General features: G+C 42.1%; 1 protein-coding gene across 3 annotated transcripts in view; it reads right to left on the bottom strand.

The window, feature by feature from the left end:
• The window catches only part of KIAA0753 (KIAA0753 ortholog), a 96,145-nt gene that overhangs the window by 22,538 nt on the left and 49,100 nt on the right, over positions 1 to 24,507 (bottom strand). For all 3 annotated transcript variants that reach the window (XM_056126704.1, XM_056126705.1, XM_056126702.1), the window contains exons 12-14: positions 16,106 to 16,184; positions 15,170 to 15,253; positions 1,068 to 1,214 (exon numbers count right to left, since the gene is read on the bottom strand). In XM_056126704.1, coding sequence (XP_055982679.1) covers positions 1,068 to 1,214; positions 15,170 to 15,253; positions 16,106 to 16,184 — 310 coding nt within the window. The remainder of the gene's footprint in view (positions 1 to 1,067; positions 1,215 to 15,169; positions 15,254 to 16,105; positions 16,185 to 24,507) is intronic.

The raw sequence follows: 24,507 nt of genomic DNA on the forward strand, positions 1-24,507 counted from the left end.
TATCACTTCTAAGATGGGAATATCAGCTCTAAGACCAAGATAAATGACATTATCTCTTTAAAAAAAATTGTCTTCCCTAAAATGTTTCTACTTAGCAATGAAGACAAAATAAAATTTAATCATGATGGAATTAAAAATAAAACGGGGGCAGGAGATATGGCTCAAGTTAAGACTAAATGCCTTGCATGTGAAAGATCTTGGTTTGATGCCAGGCACTACAGGGCTACTTGAGCACCACATAGTATGGCCCTAGTGGTGCCCAAGAAGTGCTGGACCAGAACACAACATCATCAGGTCTGCACTGCTACACAAAGCATTTCCAGGAGTGGCTCCCAGTATTTTTCCCACCTTGAATCCTATTAACAAAAAACAATGACAAACTGATGGTCAGGATACTTAGATTCTTATCTTAGTCTTGGCAGAAATGTTTTGTGACCTAGGTCAGATCACTGAGTCTCTTTTTGTGTCACAATTTCCTGTGAACAATTCAGAGGGGCTGGGCAAATGGAAAAAGCATTCTAAGGGCCAGAAAGGTAGTAGATGTTAAGACACTTGCTTTCAAGTGGCCAGTTCTTGTTCAATGCCCAACATTGCAGTACTCATGTGGTCACCCAAGTACTCTCTAGGAGCACTGCAGGGTGTAGCCCCCAAACCTACCCCCTCAAAAAAAAGCATTCTTAAGTAGTATCATGGGAATTAAGAAGGCTAAAATTATTTGTACTTTAACAGGACTCCATGCTATTTGGAAGCAGGACCATTAAAAAGCATTTATAAAAAAGGCTGGGGAAGCTGATGGTCCTATTTAAGGGACCAACTTTTCAAATCAACAACCAACAACCTGAGACTATGGGTAGTAACAATGGTCATTTCCTCAGTAATGTTGGCATCAAGATGCTGCTGATACTCTGTACTCCATTTTTTCCTCAAAAAACACATTCCTTGTTAGGGTAAAAGAGCTATTACTAAGCTGGCAGTTTAGTTGAGATTTGAAACCAGGAGCATGTGATTCTAAGGACTAAGTTACAGAAGCAGCTAGGGTCAGTCCCCGAGGCAGTCCCAGATCTTACTTCCATTTCCTCCATTCGGAGCATCATGGTCTCCAGATATGGGTTGTCCTTGCTGTCATCCAAGGTGGCCAAGGCTTCAGACTCCAAGCTCTCAGAGTGAATCACAGCTGAGGGCTCAGGAGCAGTTTCTTCTAAAACATCATCCAACTGAAAAACATTATTAAATTCGAATCCAGTTATAATCTAGTAGTACAAGTTTTGCTACAGTCATTTAATATCACTATCATCCATGTAATTTATCACTATCATCTGTTTTGCCAGTTGATAAAGCAAATATCTTTCTTGTGCTACACTCAGAAGAATGTCCAGCATTTTACATGCCACAGACTGACTCCAGAAGACACAGCTATTTTCTTTTAGCTCAGTATAAAAATGCCCGCTCACTGGCTCGCTCGTCAAGCCTGTGTTCTCCCATAAACATGTACTTTTCTTGCTAGTTTTTGTCTCTTTGCTTGCCTTTTCCACTCTGGAGAAGCTGGCTTTCTCTCTTGGAAACACGTATTTCCTCTCTTTCCTCACATCTTTCAAAGTAAATTTCATTGAACAAAAACCTAGCTTGCTTCTCAAAGAAAAAAAAATCCTACTCATGACATACAAGTTAACGATCATTTGTTTCGAAACTTTTTTTTGGCTTTTTGGGTCCACATTCAGCAATATTCAGGTATGATTCCTGGTTCTCTGCTAAGGAGTCACTCCTGGCGGTGCTCAGTGAACCATATGTGATGCTGGATATCAAATCCAGCTCAGCTGTGTGGAAGGCAAACATCAAACCCAGAGTTTGCAAAAAAAACTTACATTCTTCTGATTCTAATATATGCCTATGATCTTCTCTGGAAAATACTGTTTTTTTTCTGTTTGTTTGCCAGCCCCCCCCCCCCCCCCCCCACATACACACCTCAAGTTCTTGCAAGAAGGAGGGTATGAGGCTAAAGGAAATCTAGCATTACCTACAGAAATGATTATACCAGGCTCTGGAATAAGACATTTCTGGGATTAAATTCTGGGACAAACCAAAGGTAGAACAGCAACTGTGGGCAAGTTAACCTCTCTGGGTCACTTTTCTGTAATCCTTTTTTTCCTTTTTTTTTTTTTGGTTTAATATGGAAAAGAAATCTTTTATTTCAGAATTAGAAGGAATAGAAGCAGACGAATGTTGGAACACATAGTATATTGGCTTGTACAAAGTAAGACATTTAGTGAACAGTTACATTATTTTTGGGAAAAAGTCTTTCAATACTAAGGAAGAAAGTGGCCAATAAAATATGAAGAAAACCTCCAAACTTAAAAAGATAATCAGTTGAATAACCAATACAATAAAATCACAAAATTCTAAAAACAACTAAACCAATAATAATAAATGTGTATGCTACTTGTATAGTAATATTTTTCATCTGTCAAGGATGGAACATCATGGATAATAAGCACCATTAAAAAATTCTCAGTATGCCCATATATCACCAAAAATCTTATAAAGAAAGCAGATTACAGGGGGTGGTGTGCCGAGCAAGCAGCCACAGGGAAATGGAAACTCTCCTCGGCCTGGGTGTCCAAATGAGCATGTAGGCCAGAGGGGATGCCTGCAGTTTCAGAAGTGTGCCAGAAGTAGAACTCTAATCCTGCACAGGTATAGTGGTGGACATGTGGGACATGTGGCCTCCGGGGCAGTGGCCACTCATGTGGCTGCAATTATTTTCCCCTTTCATAGTGCCCTGGAATCATATTTCAACCTCCATTACTAATTCTTACAAGGATGGCCTGGCTACCCCAAACACATTTAAGATCAACAGTCCACTAGCCAATTCCAATAAAAAATACTCCCCAAACTCGCCAAAATAACGGTGAACACAAGAATCTGAACAATCCTAATGTGAAAGAACACATCCCATCAAGCTGCACTGGGACCCCCACATTAGTCACAGAGGAGCACCAAAGAGGAAGTTAGTATCCTTGAATGGGAAAAAGGAGACCATCATCGACTGAGCTCATCCAGAATCCTCCCTCACAGCAAGAGGGGGAACACTGATGGTGAACTGAAGGGATCCACCTCCATACTACAGCACCATGAAGTAACAGTGCAGATCCCCACCACGAGGGGTGATGAAGAGCCCAGAAACCTCAACAGAGAATACCCACAAATACACAGAACTGTCTGTAGCACTGTCCTCCCATTGTTCGATTTTCTCGAGCGGGTACCATAACGTCTCCATTGTGAGACTTGTTGTTATGATTTTTGCATATCGGATACGTCACGGGGAGCTTGCCAGGCTCTCTGAGAGGGGCGGAGAAATCCAACCCAGGTTGGCCGTGTGCAAGGCAAATGCCCTAAACGCTGTACTATTACTCTGGCCCCACAAATACAGTATCTCCGATAAAGAATTCAAAGATGAAATGTTGAGGATGTTCAATGAGCTCAAAGAAATGGTGGAACGGACATTCAGTAAATTAAAGTAGAATATGAAAGAAACAGTGGAACAGACAGCCAATAAAAAACAGGAAAAAATGAGAGCAGAAATAAGAAAGCTACAAACAGAACTGTCACCAATAAAGAATTCGGTAGATGAAATTAAAAACTCAGTGCCCTCAACAGTAGAATGACAACAGCTGAAAACAGAATCAGTGAGCTTGAAGATGAGCTGCAAAAAGAATACAGGCAACAACATATAATGAAAAAAGACCTCAAAAGCTCAAGGGCAAATAAGAAACCTAGGGGATGAATTCAAGAGGAACAACGTAAGAATCATCGGAGTAACAGAAGGTAGTAAAAAGTTTAAGGTATCATTGCTGAGAAGTTCCCAGAGCTGGAGAATGCAGGCATCCAGATCCAAGAAGCCTGAAGGGCACCAGCTAAGAGACCCGAATAAAAAAGACTCCAAGACATATCATAATAAGAACGATGAACATCACAGAGAGAGACACAATACTGCAAGCAGCAAGGTCAAAGAAGAAAATCACATACAAAGGAGCATCCTTTGGATTTATAGCAGACTTGTCTGAGAAAACCATCCAAGCCCGAAGACAATGGTGGGATATAGTGTAAAAATTCAATGAAACTCACCTCACCAAGAATCCTTTACCCGGCTAAACTCTCACTCAAATGTGAAGGAATGATACATTATTTCATGGATAGACAACAGCTCAGGAACTTCCTAGACTCAAAACCAAACTTAAAAGAAGGACTAAAGGGGCTACTGTAAGACAAGACAAACCTCACAAGCACAACAAACCTCTACAGAAAGATGACACAAAACCCCATGACAATAATCTCTCTCAATGTCAATGGTTTAAATGCACCAATTAAGAGACACAGAGTGGTGAAATAGATTAAAAAACTGAACCCAACATTCTGCTGCCCACAAGAAACACATATGAACAGTCAGAGCAAACCAAGACTCAAAGTCAAAGTACGGAAAACAATCCTTTAAGCAAATAACTCCCTCAAAAATATAACTCCCAGGGTGGCCATACTAGTATCTAAAATCAGAGGTTTCAGGCTGAAAAAGATTAGAAGGGACAGCAAAGACAATTTTTTAATAATCAAAGGATATGTACATCAGGAGGAAATCACACTCCTAAACATATACACACCTGGTGAGGGGCCAGCAGAATACTTAAAATAACTGCTAATAAACTTCAAGGAGGACATTGGTAGCAACACAACAGTAGTCAGAGACTTAATACTACCTTACCACCTCTTGAAAGATCAACAAGACTAAAATTCAGCAAGGAAGTACTGGCTCTGAAGGAAGAAGTGAGAGGGCTAACAGAAGCATTCAGAGCTTTTTATCCCCCAAAACCCGAATACACATTCTTTTTCCAGTGCACATGGAACATTTTACAAGAAAGACCACATGCTGAGCCATAAAACATACCTCAATAGAATCAGGAAAACAGAAATTCTATCAACTATCTTTTCAGACCATGATGCACTGAAGACAGAAGTTCATAACACACAGAAATGGAGAATCAAATCAAACACCTGGAAATTAAACAGCCCAATGCTGAACTACCAGTGGGTCAGAGAGGAAATCAAGGAAGAAAACAAAAGATTCTTGGAAACAAATGAGAATGGAGACACAAAGTTGTGGGACACGGTTAAAGCAGTGTTAAGGGGAAAATTTATAGCTTTGCAAACATTTCTCAGGAAGGAAGGAAGTACCCACATAAATAAACTGACTTCAGAGCTTAAGATCTTAGAAAAGGATCAACAAAAGTAGCTGAAAACCAGGCAAGAGGAGAGAAATAATAAAACTTAAGAGCAGATATCAATGAGCTGCATTCCCAAAAAACAATCCAAAACATCAATGAAACCAAGAGCTGGTTCTTTAAAAAAATAAACAAGATTAATAAACCACTAGCAAGACTCACAAAGAAAGAGAAAGAACCCTAATAAATCAGATCACAAATGGAAAGGGGGACATCACAACAGAAATCAAAGAAATTCAAAAGCTATCAGAAATTACTTTGAAAGTCTGTATGCCATGAAACAATAGAACCTAGAAGAAATGGATAAATTCCTGGATTCCTCCCAAGGCTAAGATCTGGAATACCTGAATAGACCTATAACTATCAAGGAAATTGAAACAGTAATCAAAAGTCTTCCCAAAAACAAAAGTCAAGGTCCAGATATTTTCACTAGTGAATTCTTCCAAACATTTAAAGAGGACCTATTACCAAGTCCTTTTCTAGCTCTTCCAGGAAATTGAAGAAACAGAAACACTCCTAAACAGTTTCTATGAGGCACATATCACCCTCATACCAAAAGCAGACAGAGACACCGCAAAAAAAGAAAATTACAGGCCAATATCTCTCATACATGGATGCAAAGATCCTCAACAAAATATTGGCAAATAGAACTCAACGACTCATCAAAAAGATCATACCCATGACCAAGTGGGAATCATCCTGGGGATGGCAAGGATGGTTTAACATTCACAAATCAGTCAACATAATCCATCGTATCAATAAAAGAAAAGATAAAAACCATACGTTATCAAAAGATGCAGAGAAAGCATTTGACAATGAAAACTGTTGATGAAAACTCTGAGCAAAATGGGAACTGAAGGAACTTTCCTCAATATAGTCAAAACCAACTACCTCAAGCCCACAGTAAGCATTATTCTCAATGGGAAAAAAACTAAAAGCCTTCCTTCGTATGAGATGAGACAAGGAAGCCCAGTCTCACCACTTGTATTCAATATAGTACTGGAAGTACTTGTCATAGCAGTTAGGCAAGAAAAAGATATTAAGGGCATACAGATAGGAAAGGAAGAAATCAAGCTCTTACTATTTGCAGATGACATGATACTATATTTAGAGAACCCTAAGGCCTCTACCAAGAAACTCCTAGAAACAATAGACTTGTATAGTAAAGTCGCAGGCTATAAAAATCAATACCCAAAGTCCATGGCTTTCATGTATGCAAACAATTAGAGAGAAGAAAGTGATATGAAGAAAAGAAACAATCCTGTTTACAATCAAGCCTCAGAAAAATCAAGTATCTCGGAATCAGCTTAACTTAGGAGGTAAAAATCCTGTACAAAGAAAACTACAAAATACTACTTCAAGTAATAAAAGAGGACGCGAGAAAATGAAAACACATTCCCATCCCCTACTTATGGATTGGGAGAATTAACATTGTCAAAGTGGCAATACTCCCCAAAGCATTATACAGATTCAATGTGATCCCTACAAGGATACCCATGATATTCTCATTCTTCAAATAAATTATTCAAACACTCCTGAAATTCATTATGGAACAATAAGCCCCCACAAATAGTTAAAGCAATTCTTAGGGACAAAAAGATGGGAGGCATTACCTTCCCCAATCTCAAACTGTACACAAAGCGGTAATAATTAAAACAGCATGGTATTGGAACAAAGACAGATCCGCAAACCAATGGAATAGGGTTGAATAAACTTACACAATCCCTCAAATATATGATCATCTAATCTCTGATAAGGGAGCAAGAAATATAAAGTGAAGCAAGGAAAGCCTCTTCAACAAATGGTGCTGGTAAAACTGGACAGTTACATGCCAAAAAAAAAAAAAAAGGCGTAGACCTCTACCTAACACCATGTATGAAAATCAGATCAAAATGGATTAAAGAGGGTCGGAGAGATAGCACAGCAGGTAGGGCGTTAACCTTGCACGCGGCTGACCCTGGCATCCCATATGGTCCCCCAGGCACTGCCAGGAGTGATTCCTGAGTGCAGAACCATGAATAACCCCTGAGCATCGCTGGGTGTGACCCCCCCCCCGGGCAAAAAAGCAAATAAATAAATAAATAAGAATTTTTTAAAAAATGGATTAAAGACTTCAACGTCAGATCAGAATACGTAAGTTACACAGAAGAAAAGGTTGGCAAAACCCTCCACGATATTGAAGCTAAAGGTATCTTCAAAGATGAAACGCCTCCGTCCTTCACGCCCTACCGAGGCCACCAGTTGCCCCCCACGAGCGGCTCTCCAGCACGGCCACAGCCCCAGAAACACAAGGATTTAATGCAGAACCCAACAGCTTGGAGCAGAAAAGTGAACGGACTATGCGTTAATCCAGGCCATCAAGTCTGCCGGAGGGGAAAGGGTGTTGCCCCATTCGCCCTTCCTCTCTGGAAAGAAAGATGGCGGCCACATGGGAGCCTTGTGGACAGCAGGCATGAGCCGGGGGAGTGGGGGCGACTAAAACCTCATGGGAAGGGGGGCGTTCCGGTCCGTCCTTCACGCCCTACCGAGGTCACCAGTTGCCCCCCACGAGCGGCTCTCCAGCACGGCCACAGCCCCAGAAGCACAAGGACTTAATGCAGAACCCAGCAGCTTGGAGCAGAAAAGTGAAAGGACTATGCGTTAATCTAGGCCATCATGTCTGCCCGGAGGGGAAAGGGTGTTGGTCCCTTCCGCCCTCCTCCCTCTGGAAAGAAAGATGGCGGCCACATGGGAGCCTTGTGGACAGCAGGTATGAGCCGGGGGTGTGGGGGCAACTAAAACCTCATGGGAAGGGGGGCGTTCCGGTCCGTCCTTCACGCCCTACCGAGGTCACCAGTTGCCCCCCACGAGCGGCTCTCCAGAACAGCCACAGCCCCAGAAGCACAAGGACTTAATGCAGAACCCGGCAGCTTGGAGCAGAAAAGTGAAAGGACTATGCGTTAATCCAGGCCATCATGTCTGCCCGGAGGGGAAAGGGTGTTGGTCCCTTCCGCCCTCCTCCCTCTGGAAAGAAAGGTGGCGGCCACATGGGAGCCTTGTGGACAGCAGGTATGAGCCGGGGGTGTGGGGGCGACTAAAACCTCATGGGAAGGGGGACGTTCCGGTCCGTCCTTCACGCCCTACCGAGGCCACCAGTTGCCCCCCACGAGCGGCTCTCCAGCACAGCCACAGCCCCAGAAACACAAGGATTTAATGCAGAACCCAACAGCTTGGAGGAGAAAAGTGAACGGACTATGCGTTAATCCAGGCCATCAAATCTGCTGGAGGGGAAAGGGTGTTGCCCCATTCGCCCTCTCCTCTCTGGAAAGAAAGATGGCGGCCACATGGGAGCCTTGTGGACAGCAGGCATGAGCCGGGGGAGTGGGGGCGACTAAAACCTCATGGGAAGGGGGGCGTTCCGGTCCGTCCTTCACGCCCTACCGAGGTCACCAGTTGCCCCCCACGAGCGGCTCTCCAGCACGGCCACAGCCCCAGAAGCACAAGGACTTAATGCAGAACCCAGCAGCTTGGAGCAGAAAAGTGAAAGGACTATGCGTTAATCCAGGCCATCATGTCTGCCCAGAGGGGAAAGGGTGTTGGTCCCTTCCGCCCTCCTTCCTCTGGAAAGAAAGGTGGTGGCCACAGGGGAGCCTTGTGGACAGCAGGTATGAGCCAGGGGTGTGGGGGCGACTAAAACCTCATGGGAAGGGGGACGTTCCGGTCCGTCCTTCACGCCCTACCGAGGTCACCAGTTGCCCCCCACGAGCGGCTCTCCAGCACAGCCACAGCCTCAGAAGCACAAGGACTTAATGCAGAACCCAGCAGCTTGGAGCAGAAAAGTGAAAGGACTATGCGTTAATCCAGGCCATCATGTCTGCCCGGAGGGGAAAGGGTGTTGGTCCCTTCCGCCCTCCTCCCTCTGGAAAGAAAGGTGGCGGCCACATGGGAGCCTTGTGGACAGCAGGTATGAGCCGGGGTGTGGGGGCGACTAAAACCTCATGGGAAGGGGGACGTTCCAGTCCGTCCTTCACGCCCTACCGAGGTCACCAGTTGCCCCCCACTAGCGGCTCTCCAGCACGGCCACAGACCCAGAAGCACAGGGACTTAATGCAGAACCCGGCAGCTTGGAGCAGAAAAGTGAAAGGACTATGCGTTAATCCAGGCCATCATGTCTGTCCGGAGGGGAAAGGGTGTTGCCCCAGTCGCCTTCTCCTCTCTGGAAAGAAAGATGGCGGCCGCATGGGAGCCTTGTGGACAGCAGGTATGAGCCGGGGGACTGGGGGCGACTGAAACCTCATGGGAAGGGGGGTGTTTCGGTCCTCCCTTCACGCCCTACCAAGGCCACCAGTTGCCCCCCACTAGCGGCTCTCCAGCACGGCCACGACTCCAGAGCACAGAAACCAATTTCTTAACTATCTGACTTTCAGTATAAATACTTCCAGGGTCAATAAGTAAAATAGCAGAAATCCAAAACCAACATATAATTCTTGAACCCAGCTGTAGAAAGCAAATCACTTCACAATGCTTTGTCAGCATGTCTGATTCGGGGGGGGGGGGGGGTCAAACTCTAAATAATAGTGGTGAATCTTTTATTGAAACAATGAATCTAATCAAAGCAGATAGAGTGTTAACTAGAATTCATCTGCCCCACAGGGACTGGGAGGGGTGGGGGGGTGGGGTTTTATTGGGGTTCTTCATGGTAAAAAATAAGTTTTGGTAAAGGGAAATGTGCTTGATATTTGCATGACTGAGACCTAAACCTGAAAGCTTTGTAACCTTTCCCATGGTGATTCAATAAATAAATAAATAAATTAAAAAAAAAAAAGATGAAACGCCACTGACCAAGCATGTGGAAGCAGAGATAAACTAAGAAGCTTCTGCACCTTAAAAGAAACACTGACTAGAATACAAAGACAACCTCTGGAATGGGAAAGGATATTCACCCAATTCTTTCTAATAAGGGATTAATATCAAAGATATACAAGGCACTGGTTGAACTCTACAAGAAAAAAAAATCCAGTCCCATCAGAAAATGGGGCGATGAAATGAACAGAAACTTTCTCAAAGAGAAATTCAAATGGCTGAAAGGCACATAAAAAAATTCTGTTCATCACTAATCATCAGAATGAGATATCATCTCATATCACAGAGACTGGCACACATCCAAAAGAACAAAAGCAACCAGTGTTGGCCTGGATGTGGGGAGAAAGAAACTCTTCTTCACTGTTGGTAGGAATGTCGACTGGTCCAGCCTTTTTGGAAAACAATATGGATGTTTCTCAAAAAACTAGAAATTGAGCTCCCATTTGACCCAGCAATACCACTTCTGGGAATATGTCCTGGGGGCCCAAAAGCACACAGCAGATACACCACCTGTACTCCTATGTTCACTGCAACACTATTCACCATAGCCAGAATCTGGAAACAACCTGAGTGCCCAAGAACAGACAAATGAATAAAGAAACTATGGCACATCTACACAATGGAATATTATACAGCTGTCAGGAAAAATGAAGCCATGAAATTTGCATATAAATTAAATGGATGGACATGGAGAGTATCATATTGAGTGAAATGAGTCAGAAGGAAAGGGACAGATATAGAATGACTGTATTCATTTGTGATATATATACACACACACATATATATAAGTATATATATATATATTTTTTAAGAAGATTAATATCCATGGCCAGGGAAAATAGGGGTTAGGAGGACTGGTCAATGGTTTGATTTAACCACAAGAGCATGTGGGGCTGAGGGTAAGTAAGACAGAGAAGAGACCAATATGACAATAATAACAGAGAATGACCATGCTATGCTGGACAGGATCTGAGTGTTAAAAGTAGGTAAAGGAATATTCATGATAGACTTACAGTATCAATACTGCAAACCAATGCCCAAAAGGTAGGGGAAGGGGAGAGGAGAGAGAGGAGAGAGGGGAGAGAGGAGTGGAAAGAGGAAGAGGGAGAGGGAGCGAGGGAGAGGGAAGAGGGAAAAGGGAAGAGGAAAAGGGAAAAAAGGAAGAGGGAGAGGGCGGGGGGCAGAGAGAGGGAGAGAGAGAGAGAGAGAGAGAGAGAGAGAGAAAGAGAGAGAGAGAGAGGAAAGCACCTGCCATAGAGGCAGGCAGGGGGTGGGGGGATGTGAGGGAACCTGGGGACACTGGTACTGGGAAATGTACACTGGTGGAGGGATGGGTATTGGAATACTGTATGACTGAACAGCTTTGTAAGGGTCTATCTCACATGGGCTGGAGCGATAGCACAGCGGTAGGTTGTTTACCTTACAAGCGGCCAACATGGCCGACCCGAGTTCGATTCCTCCGCCCCTCTCAGAGAGTCCGGCAAGCTACCGAGAGTATCTCACTCGCACGGCAGAGCCTGGCAAGCTACCTGTGACGTATTTGATATGCCAAACACAGTTACAACAAGTCTCATGATGGAGAAGGTACTGGGCCTGCTCGAGTAAATCGATGAACAACGGGAGGACCATGACCGTGATCTCATAGTGTAGCACTGTAGCACTGTCCTCCCATTGTTCATTGATTTGCTCAAGCAGGCCCAGTAACATCTCCATTGTTACTGTGTTTGCATATCAAATACATCACGAGGAGCTTGCCAGGCTTTGCCATGCGGGCGAAATACTCTCTGTAGCTTGCTGGGCTCTCGAACTCGGGTTGGCTGTGTCGGTCACATACAAGGCAAACGCCCTGCTGCTGTGCTATCTCATAGTGATTCAATAAAAAAGTAAAAAGGAAAAATAATGAGGAAACAGATTACAGAAAAGCACGTTACCTGTTTATGGGGAGATTTACGTTCTCACATCAAGGTTTTTCTCAACAGTTTGGATTTTTAGGCAAGTATACATATAGTTTCTAATTAAAAGAACAAAACAAAAACCTCAAATAGGTGCCAGAGCTATAGCAGAGGGTAGGGTACTTGTTTTGCATGTGGCTGACCTGGGTTCAATCCCTGGCATCTCATATGGTCCCCTGATCCCCACTCAGGAGTGATCCCTGAGTGCAGTCAGGAGTAAACCCTGAGTACCACTGAGTGTGGTTCCAAGACCAAAAACAAATAAATAAATAAAAAAAAATCAAACATTTTGAAAAAAATAAATCATGCCCAAGTTTGGCTATAGCAACAGCAAGAAATATGTTTAAATGGTAGTTTTCCAGCATCTTTTTCCTAATGTTAGAGATCATCTTGAAGTATCTGGTAAAATCTATTGTGAGCTGTATTTTTCACATTTTGTTTATTTCAGCCCCTAGCCCAACTCTGTTGTTGCTGTTCTGATGTTATGTTGGGATAATCAGGGCTCTCATCTATACCTGATGTTGTGGTCCTGGCACACACACCATGGTGCTCAGTGAGGGTTGTAGTCCTTTTGTTGTGATGCTCATGCACATTGTGGCATGGTGGTTACTTGAGACACTACAGTGCTTATAAAATGCTAACTAGAGCTGTGCTTTCTGGCCATGGTGCTCACACACTGTATAAAACTTAATGCAATCACATCCTTTATTCTTTGGTTTTGGTGCTTACACACACTTGGCTATGGAGTGCCACACTAGAAATGGCTTGTAGCACCAAGGGTCACAAGAGAGCAGAGTTGCTAGGATTGAGCTCAGTACACGTGGTGGCACCAGGAATTAAACTCTTAACCATATGCTTGCAAGGGAAGGGTTCTAAGTCAGTGAGTTATTTATCCACACCCCTGAGAATCATGTTATACTAGTAACGTTTGTGTCTGTCAGGACCGAAGAGAGAGTACAGTGGGGAAAGTCCTTGTCTGGATGGCCCATGCTCGAGCCTCAGCACCCCGTATGTTCTCTTGAGTCCAACCAGAGTAAGCCCTAAGCATAGCTGGGGGTGGCCCTAAAACAAAACTAATAAGTGTAGCAAATATCTTCTATATTTAAGCATTTATTTACTTATTAATTTATTTATATCTGTGTATTCACGGGCGTCCAGGCCGGATCTTCGGCATGCAAAGCATGCACTCTATTGCTAAGCTACAAGAACTTTGAGAACTGTGTTGAAGAATCCACAATTCTTTTTTGTTAACAACATTTTAAATTCTTTTTACTTTATCATACCTCAAATTTGAATTATTTTGTTTTCAGTTACTTATAGGTTTTAATGGTTTAAATCAGAAAAAATCTTTGCAATGATGCTGTTTAATAGTCTAGAATTCTGAATGCTAGAGTTACTGTATTTTCTACGAATTTTGTCAGACTAAAGTCTATAAAATAATTCTTATGTACAAGCTGGGCTGGAGCGATAGCACAGTGGTAGGGCGTTCGCCTTACAAGCGACCAACATGGCCGACCCGAGTTCGATTCCTCCGCCCCTCTCGGAGAGCCCGGCAAGCTACCGAGAGTATTCGATATGCCAAACACAGTAACAACAAAGTCTCCAATGGAGACGTTACTGGGCCCGCTCGAGCAAATCGACGATCAACGGGAGGGCCTTTACCTTTACCTTTACCTTATGTACAAGCTGATCTTCTCTAGTAATATTCAATCTTAGGAAACATGCCTATTTCAATAACTTTATAATCACCTCATTTTGTTTTCATACTAAAATACAGTTTGCAATTGCCTCCCTAAAATAGGTATTAGCCCCCCCCCCTTTTTTTTTTGCTTTTTTTGGGTCACACCCAGCGATGCACAGGGATTACTCCTGGCTCTGCACTCAGGAATTACTCCTGGCGGTGCTCAGGGGATGCTGGGAATCGAACCCGTGTCGGCTACGTACAAGGCAAATGCCCTACCTGCTGTGCTATCGCTCCAGCCCCAGCCCTTTTTTTTTTGCTGGTGGGAAAAAGGTATTATCTGGAGACTAAGTTGCACAAAACATCAATCCAAAACAGAAATCCATAAAAGTCGAATGTTTCTTGGAGCTTACCATATGATTTTCTGGCTCCAAATACTAGTGCAATTTAAAAAGGATTATAAGGGGTTGGAGCAATAGTACAGAGGGTAGGGTGTTTATCTTGCACGAGGCCGACCTGGGTTCAATCCCTGGCATCCCACACGGTCTCCCTGTGTGCCACCAGGAGTAATTCCTGAGTGCAAAGCCAGGAGTAACCCTGAGCATCGCTGTGTGACCCAAAAAGCAAAAATAGATAAAATAAAATAAAAAGGATTCTAAGGACTATGAAAATATTATTGCTAATCTGAGTATAGTGTGTATGCTTTGCACATGTGGCACTCTGAGTTAGATCTACAGCATTACACAGCCACCCAGGCACTTCCCGGTATGGCCGTGGTGGCCTCCAAGTGCAATATTCCATTCTTGGACCATCAGACTGGTATAGTTTCATTCAACTTCCTTCTGACATCCTTTCTACACCACACCCGTAGGCCCAGAGATTATTCCCATAAATATTAAACAAAATTTTCAGAGGGAGAACACATAAAGACTGAACAACCATAAAATGCTATTTTTCTCAAATAGTCTCCTTTTTATCTTAAGACTACCTCTTCTTTCTTCTAGGCCAGATACTTTTCATGTATTAGGCACTCAAGAAATGTCAGCCTAATAATAAAACATTAGGCCCTAAGTATAAAGGAAATCAGGTCAGTACTGAGCAAAATTATGTTGAACAAAAGAAAATGAGGACAGCTATTTTTCTGCTGCAGGCCATCAATATTCTCTATCATGCAGGGCACTCACATTCTGTCATCAGGAGAGAAAAAGAGCTGCTGACAAACCTGTGGCTCTAGAAATTTCAATAAGCTATCTACAATAATTTAAAGCACAGTGTTAAACATACAGTGTAAGAATATAATTAATTTCCAACCTTCTTAAATAATGTGGTATTTACAAAGCAATCAACATTTCATTTTCTTAACATTAAAAAAATTATTAATAATACAGCGTCTGTGCAGAATATCTACTTCTCACTGTACATACCTTCTCTGTAGGCCTCGCTATTACTGTCTCCATTGGTGGCTTATCCTTCACTGGAGCATCTACTTCTAGAGAAGAACTGACCTGCTATTAAAAATAGAAAATCATATTCCCAAATTATAAATTTCATACTTAAAATTAGCACAAATAAATTTTGTTACCAAACTGTCTGCTACTGTTCCTCAGCTCCGGATTTATAGTAGGATTTTTACAGTAACCCAAAGCACTTTGTCTCATGAAAATAAATGCTACGTGTTGATCTTGGCGTTCTGCCCTTTTCTCCCCTTGACACTGTCAACATCGTCAGGGCAGCTGTGTGATTTTGTGCAACTACTCAACTTCTCTGTTTCATGCCCTCCTCGTTGATAAAATGTGGAGGGCTAGAATATTTGTGTTCTAAAAGTCTTCTGGGTTCCTAAGATATCTATGGATTCTAATAATAATTTAACATTTCTCAAATCAGAAATATAAACATTTGGTAACCTCTTCGAAGACTTTATGATTATAATATTTGGAGCTGGGGGATATAGTTCAAAAGCATAGAGCATAAGATTGACATGTGTGAGGCCCTAAATTCAATCTCTGGTACTGTGTGGACCTCCTGAATATACAACATTCTGAATTTATGAGACTCAGAATGAACATGGTAATGTAAACTCAACATCAAGCTAAAAATCTCACTTTTTTGAAAGCAGGCTTTTGTCCTCCTTTATAATCCTTCATCCACAATAGAAGACCATCAACTATCTGGGGATTTCTAGGGGCTGGGAATATCCCAGAGGAGTCTGGATGCACTGTACTGATGCCCGGAAGGCAGAAGGCACTAGAAATCAATAGCATCCAGTTGCCAATACATACTCAGTCCTAAAAAGGGTCAGTGTGACCTCTGGAGCAACTCTAAAAAACTCCAAGATACGCAAATGAAATGAACAAGATTACCTGGGCCTTGACCAGGAGAGGCTTCAAATGTTCCAAAACTGCCTTCTCTACCTTGTCCGCTAACTGGTTGGCAGAAACTCTATTGAGAAAGAAAACTGAAAATTAAGATCAAAATCCTGAAAATATTATTTCATATTCTATGAGCAGTCTGACCTACCCCAAAGGAAAAGACAAATCATATCAGGGAAAGTGAAGTAAATGACTATAAAACCACAGGGCTTCTCTGATTTTAATGACCACTTATGTCCCCTGGGATCTTGTTAAAATGCTGATTCCTATTCAGTTGATCCCAGTGAAGCCTGAGAGTCTACAGCACCCAGGTGATGTAGCACTGCTGGTCCTGAACTCCATGCTGAGTTCAAAGCTTTAATGTATCTGAAGAAGTATGCTAGGCTTAAGTATATTTTCAAAGAATAATGGATGACAGAAACATCTACAAAAGGGAGAAGACCAAGCAAATAAAACTAATTTTATTCTTCTGTCAAACCCCACAATAAGAGAGTCACACATACAACTACAAAGAGAAGAAAACAAAACAAAACAAAACAGTGCTGGAAAACAGAAAAAGTGAGATCTTGGCCAGGAGAGTGGGGGGAAAAAGACCCGAGCACCCACTGCTGACTTAATTTGTACTGCTAACTTAAGACTTCCAGGTCCAGGGGCTGGAGTAATAGCCAAGCTATTGGTTCGATCCCCAGCATCCCATATGGTCCCCCAGCACTGCCAGGAGTGATTTCTGAGTGCAGAGCCAGGAGTAATCCCTGAGCCTCGCTGGGTGTTACCCAAAAAGCAAAATAAATAAATACTGTTATCTAGCTACCTCCAGACTAGAAATCTTTTGTTTTGTTTTTGGACTGTACTTGGCTGTGCTCAATGACTGACTCCTGGCTCTGCACTCAGGGATTGAATCCGGGTCGGCATCATGCAAGGCAAATGCCCTACCCATTTGTAGTATCGCTCTGGTCCTGCAGCACTGTCCTCCCGCTGTTCACCGATTTGCTCGAGCGGGCCCAGTAACGTCTCCATTGTGAGACTTGTTGCTATTATGGTTGGCATATAGAATATGTCACGGGTAGCTTGCCAGGCTTTGCTGTGCGGGCGAAATACTCTTGGTAGCTTGCCAGGCTCTCCAAGAGGGAATTGAACCCTGCTGGGCCGGGCCGCTGGCTTGCAAGGCAAACGCCCTACCGCTGTGCTATCGCTCCAGCCCAGGATAAGGGTATTTAAATATAACAGTCAAATGGTATTTGAGAAGTTGAATCCTAAGTTCCTTTCCCTACTTCACATAATTAGGGTACTTAGCTCTCTCTAAACATAAGTCTTGACTGTTCATTCTCTGGAAGGGTCTCTTGACAAAGGTATGTTAATGAGAACTGAAGCTATAGTTCCCATTAAAGAGAGGAGATCACGTATGATTGCTAAATGTTGAGCGATAAGATTCATGGCCCTCCTCTAGAACTCAACTCCAAGGAAAATGGCAATCAGATCCTGTCTCTCTGGTTAATCAGAAAATTCTTTTCTGGGCAATCTAATCTCCTCTAAGGAAAGACCAAAAGATGAGCATGAAGAATCCATCCAGATGACGCTAGAGAAGAGCCAGATACCCATAGAGAAAAACATGCACCTGTAACAGTAGTTCATCTCTTCACAAAAATTAGTTAAAATGGACTATATAAAAGCTAAGCCTAGAAAACATTTAGAAGAAAATAGGAAACCATCTTGAGACCTTATCATGACACCGATTTCTTTGACAGTTAATTAAAAAAGAAAGGACTGGTCCCACAGACCATGGAAGACCCTCTGTCTGGCTCCTGAACACAGTGCACACCCATATGAATAATGATGCCCTTTCATCACATAGGTTTATACCTCCTGTCCCACTGCCTCTGTGCCGTAATCTCCTCCTGGTCTGGACTAAGGGACTGAGGAAACCTTAGTTGCCCCTGGGCTACAGTTCCACTCCTTCAACCCTACCAACTCTAAGGGTTGTTGGTTCTGATGTCTTTCTTCAAATACCTCTGTAATAAATAACCCTGGAATGCAAACTGGAATATTAGATATTCATCTATCTGCATGAACACTGAAATATCATCTAAGGGCACAAAAATTGTTAGATTAACATATATATGATAAGGAGTAACTGCTTGCTGAAGAGTAACAAATCAGATAGATTCCAGCCTAAAGTCCACTACCCTGCAAAGCTATCATTTAGACTTGATGGAGGATAAGAACCTTTTTAGACAAAACAGAGCTGCCAACATCTGTGACAACTAAACCAATCCTGCAAGAAATAATGAAAGGCTGCCTATTATAAGCAAGAACAACCTAATTCCACACACACATACAATAAAATAGTAACACAGACCTTTATATCAATAATCTCCCTTAATGTCAATGGACTAAACTTCCCTATAAAAAGAGTAGCTCGGTGTATCAGAAAAGAAAATTCATCCATCTGTTGCCTACAGGAAACACACCCAAAACTCACAGGATAAATACAGATTCAGAATGAAAGGATGAAAAATAACCATACAACCAATGGAAGACAAAAACAAAAAAACAAAAAAACATTGGGACAGCCATACTTACATATTATCAAACCAAATACCATTCAATATAATATTGAATCATCTAGATGAATCAAGAGCTATGGACCTCTTCCTGCCCCACTGACCCTGCTTTGTGACCTCCTCTTTGGTCCCACAGACCAAGGGACTGATGAAGCCCCAGATATTAATATAGAATCAAACTAATCCCCACCCAAATTCAGAAGACATTCTTCAATGAAGAAGAGCCAATACTAATGTTCAGATGGAATCAGAAGGGATCAAAAAAAGACAAAGCCACAAAAATAAGAAATTGGGAGGTATTTCATTACCTAATTTCAAATCGTATTATAAAGCTATAGTGATGAAACTGCATGGTACTGGAATACGATAGGCCCTTTGATCAATGTGTCAGAATTGAATATCCAAGGACAAAACCCATATATATGGACAGTTAATTTTTGATAAAGAAACTGAAAAAATTAAACGGAATGAATATAGTCTCCTTAACAAATGGTGCTGGGAAAGCTGCATAACTACATATAAGAATTTAAAGTTGGATCCATCTCACACCTTACACAAAAGTTAATTAAAAATGGATCAAAGACTTTGAGATTTGATCAGAAACAATAAAGTATACTGAAAAAAATATGCTCCAAGATTTGAACCTCAAAGGTGTCTTCAATGATCTGACACCTCTGGCAAAGGTAACAAAAATAAATAAATAAATAAATGGACTACATCAAAGAGTTTCTGCATGGTAACAGAAACATGGGCTAAAGGCAGCAGACTGAATGGGAAAAAATATTTGCATTCAACACATCATACAAAGGTTTGATATCCAGGATATATAAAGTACTCACAAAGATCAAAACCAATTTATTTTTAAAAACTCTATCAAAAATTGGGGAGAGGAAATGAAGATACTTCTCAGAGGATGACAAAAGGATAGCCAGTAGGCATATGAAAAAAATGTTCAGCATCACTTATCATTAGGGAAATCCAAATCAAGGTAACAATGAGATTTTATCTCACACCAGTGAGAATGGCATATATCAAAAATAGTAGAAATAACCTATGTTGGCAGGGGTGTGGGGGAAAAAGGAACTCTTATTCACTACTGGTGAGAATGTTGTCTCATTCAACTCCCAAGGGAAATAGTATGCAGAGTTCTCATTAAACACAGAATTGTATTGCCACATGACCCAGCAATTCTACTTCTGGACATCTATACCAGCACAAAATACTTATTTATTCAAAAGGACATATGTATCCCATTATTCCTTGCTGCAATTAGTATGATAGAAAAGATATGGAATCAACCTATGTGTCCAAAGACAGATGAATGGATTATGAAGATGTGGGGGCATATACATACAACAGACTACTCTGCAGATGCAATGAATGATGAAATCATGCAATTTGCTGAAACCATGCTGGAACTTGGAAGATATCATGCTGAATGAAGTAAATCAGAAGAAAAGACAAACACAGGATGATCTCACTTATCTGTGGTATACAGAGTAATTGGACAAGGAAATATAATGTAGTTAAGGTGGGATGCCTAGATCATCCTTACCACAGATTTTAGGGAGGAGAAGGTCAAAGAAGAAAAGAAATCGAGGTGGGAAGCAAAGCGGCCACCCAGTTGAAAAGCTACTCCAGCCTTCCCGTCATGATAAAAATACCAAATGCCCTCAACAAACACCATGACCTCTATTGCAAACCATAATGAACAAAAGGAAAAAGGGAGAGAGAGCAGAAGGAAAATACCTCCCATAGAGGAAGGCTGGGGGTAAGGGATAGTGGTGGGGAAACAGGGGACATTGGTGGTGGGAAATACACACTGGTGGAGGGACGGGATGCTGATCACTGTATGACTGAAATCCAATTATGAACAGCTTTGTAATGGTCTATCTCGTGGATAGTCAATTAAAAAAATAAAAAATAAAAATAATGTGGAGTTCATGCTCAATTCAATCAGCTTAATTAATGGTTGAATAAATAGCAGTACTCCTACACTTAAAAAAAATCAAGGTGGGAAGGAAGAAGCTAAGAAAGAGAAGTTACGGGGAAAACAGGGATAGGGGCTTCAGTTGTACTGGTGATGTGGAAGAACGGTATAACCACATATCCAAAGCACAGACTCAACAACACCGAAAACATGAGATCTAAGCTGCAACGATGGAACTTTATAATGTACCCGTCAAAGTAACAGTTGAGGCAGAAACATAGGAGTGGGGATGGAGTATAGGAATACTGCTAGACATAACACTGGTGGTGGGATTGGTGTTGAAGTACTGTATGCCTAAAACTCAACTATCAATAACTTTGTAAATCAGTTTTTAAAATAAAACAAATTTTTATAAAATAGTGAGACTAATTATAAAATAAAATAAACCATACATAAATGTAATATAAAATAGAGACCATTATAAGAGATATGTAGGGGCCAAAGAGATAGGACTGAGGACATACACTGCCTGTCAGAGGTACTGCATGGTTTTGAGGTGCCTAAGCAGAGCTGGAAACAGTTCCTTAGCACTGCAAGGTATGCCTCCCCCGCTCACCTCAAGAAAGTACATAGGTAAGCCATGAGAGAAAAGGTTTCTGTATGTATCTGACAAAGTGCTCATATCCAGAAAAAAAATGTAACCAATAGTTTTTAAAGCAACAAAAATGGGCAAAAGAGGTAAGAAAACTTCACCAAACTTTGCTCACCGTCCTGGTCAATGATCTGGTCTGGTTTCTGTCCCTGTCTCAGCCCCTAGGAAGGCGGCTCTTGTGCCTATCCCAAGCAAATGTGAGACAGAGTTAGGGACTGTGTGTTGGTGAAGCACCCAGGCTCCAGTTTCTTTCTGAAAAAGGGTATACCAACAATCTGGAGGTCTGATTCCAGGCAGAAGGTACCCAGAAAGTTCTAACCCTTCAGACTACAATAGGGAGAGGCCAAGGCAGATGCACCTTTATCCCTGTCCATCACAGGCAGCCATGGTCATGCAAGTCACCGAGACGGTTTCTTCCTTGGGTCGCGTGCTTGTGGGGTTCTGTGTACCAGAACATTTGTGTGTGTGTGTGTGGCGGGTGGTGGTGGGGGTGGTGGTGAGGGAGTACCTAGCAGGGTTCAGGGAACTCTGCAGTGCCAGGGATCAAACCTGGGGCTCCAACATGCCAAACATTGACTCCAGCCCTTTGTGCCAGAAAAGGTGCTTATCATTAATCTTCCAGGAAATGCAAATAAAAAACACAGGGAGCTACAAATTCCAAGACAAATGTGAGCCAGATTAGGAACAACAGACAAGGAAGTCTTTGGGAGTCAAAAGTAGTATAGGTATTTTAAGAAACTTTATGACCAGTTTCATAAATGTAAACATCTGCCTATCCTTTGACCTAGAAGTAAGACTCTGAGGTACTTTCCCCACAGAAAAGAAAGTATATGTCTGCAAAATGCTTGTGCAAGAATATTTAGAGTAGTTTTATTCATATTAGTGATTCACATTTCAATGGAAAACAGTTCCAATGTCAATTACAGAAGAATGAAAAAATATACTGCGGGATAGCTATACAAGCAAATACTATTCGGCAATAAAAAGGAACAATCTAGTCTAATATATACGCAGTGTGGAGGATCTCACTTTCCTGCTCGGTAAAAGCAGCAGATCCTGATAAAGGAACAGATCCTGATAATTCTACCTATATGAAGTCCAAGAATAGGTAAAACTATACTAGGGTAGGGACACTGTCTGCAGCGTCCTCCCGCTGTTCATCGATTTGCTCAAGCGGGCCCAGTAATGTCTCCATCATGAGATTTGTTGTTACTGTGTTTGGCATATTGAACACGTCACGGGTAGCTTGCCAGGCTTTGCCGTGTGGGAGAGATACTCTCGGTAGCTTGCCGGGCTCTCCGAGAGGGGAGGAGGAATGAAACCAGCTTGGCCAGGCTGGCTGTGCGCAAGGCAAACACCCTATTGCTGTGCTATTAAAAAAAAAAAAAGAAAGGCTGATGGGGCCAGAATAGTACAGTGCATAAGGTACTTGCCTTAAGTATGGCCAACCTGGGTTCGATCCCCAGCACCACATACGGTTCCTGGAATCCTGTCAGGAGTTATCCCTGAACGCAGAGCCAGTAATAAGCTCTGAAAAACCAGTGGGTGTGCTCCCCTACTCCTCCCAAAAAAACTGGTTGCCTCTTTAAAGGACAGGGTAATGCGACGCAGAGATGTACAGAAGGACATGTGGGAGTTTTTCAGGTTGGTGAAAATATTCTTTTTTTTTTTTTGAAGTAAAACAGATTTTATTTGGAGATTTTTGAAGGGAAGGAGGAAGAGAAGGTGGGAGAGTGGAGATTAATGTGCTCAAGAAAGAACCCAGGCTTCTCCAAGGGCAGAGAAAGAGCCTCTACCCACATCCCAGCATTAGACATGAAAGCATGAAAGTACACATCTCAAGAGGGGGGATGCAGGTGACACGTGCTCGGGCACTACGTGTGCTCAGCCATGTGGGGGCAAGCAGCAAATGGATTCTAGCAGCATATGCGCCAATGAAAATATTTTTTACCTTCATTAAGGTATTGGTTATTGAAGGATATACTTTTGTCAAAAATTGTGCCAGAATTATGGCTGAAAAGAGCATATTTTTAACATGGATGCAGCCCTGTGCACTGTCAGGATGACCATGGTGGCCTCCAGCACTGCAGAGCTAGGTCCAAGCACTGAATTCATCAGACTAGGCCAAGCACTAACGACTGTGGCCCTTACATAAAACCGCTTGCTTATTCACCTGTGTCTTTAAGATCTTTGAATTTTACTGTAATTATACTGAAAATTATACTTTTTTTTTCTTTTTTGGGTCATATCCAGCAATACACAGGGGTTACTCCTGGCTCTGCACTCAGGAGTTACTCCTGGCGGTGCTCAGGGGACCTGTGGGATGCTGGGAATCAAACCTGAGTTGGACATGTGCAAGGCAAACGCCCTACCTGCTGTGTTATCACTCCAGCCCCAAATTATACATTTTTTAAAGCTAAAAGTAAAATACTAATTCCAACCCACACCCACATGCTCAAGATTTCAATTAGTAATCAGCACCCTACATTAAAACACCAAAAGACAGACAAGATCAAGATCAAGTAAGAAAAATAAATTATGTAGGGCAAAGTAGGGCACGGAAGCTATTGTTAATACACTGAGAATATAGTACTGTATCTATAAAAAAAAAAAAGGAAAACTATAAATAGGAGATTTTCAGGAATTATAGATGGGCACTTAAAATCTATAAATACTTCATCAGAAATGACAAACTAAATAGATTTGATAAGACAACAAAAATATTGTGGGCAGGAGGTAGGGAGTGAGAGAAGGCCGGAAAGAGGGAAAGAGAGGGGGAAAGGAAAACAATGAATAAGAACTCAGAGGACCAATTCAGGAAGTCTAAAGTTGTTGGGGACTAGATAGACATAATGGAGACAGACAGGATAATAATTTCTGGGGCCTTTCTCTCCAGAATGCTGGGTCTAGAAGCAGGGGTCCTGTATATGGTCTGTCTCTGCTCCCTTTCTTGAAGAATTTCCCCTTGAGAAAGTCCTTTGCAAAAATGTTCATCTCAATAACTACCTCCTTAGATATGCTAAAGCTTAACCCAGATAGATCAAGATAGTTAGGCATCTTACCAAAGAATATTGTTCTTCTTTTAATGATTACTGGCTCTAAGCAATAAATACTGTACATAGAGGACAGTCAGGGCTCTCAGTTCACAAGGTTGTGAGCTCCCTGACCCCATGATTTTTCTCTAATTTCTGTCTCTTCTCTTAATCCTCGTGGCATCCCTGCCTTAGAACTGTTCACCCAGGACTGGTTC

This window comes from Sorex fumeus, unplaced genomic scaffold (assembly GCF_029834395.1).
Source record: "Sorex fumeus unplaced genomic scaffold, SorFum_2.1 ptg000063l, whole genome shotgun sequence".
Lineage (NCBI taxonomy): Eukaryota > Metazoa > Chordata > Mammalia > Eulipotyphla > Soricidae > Sorex > Sorex fumeus.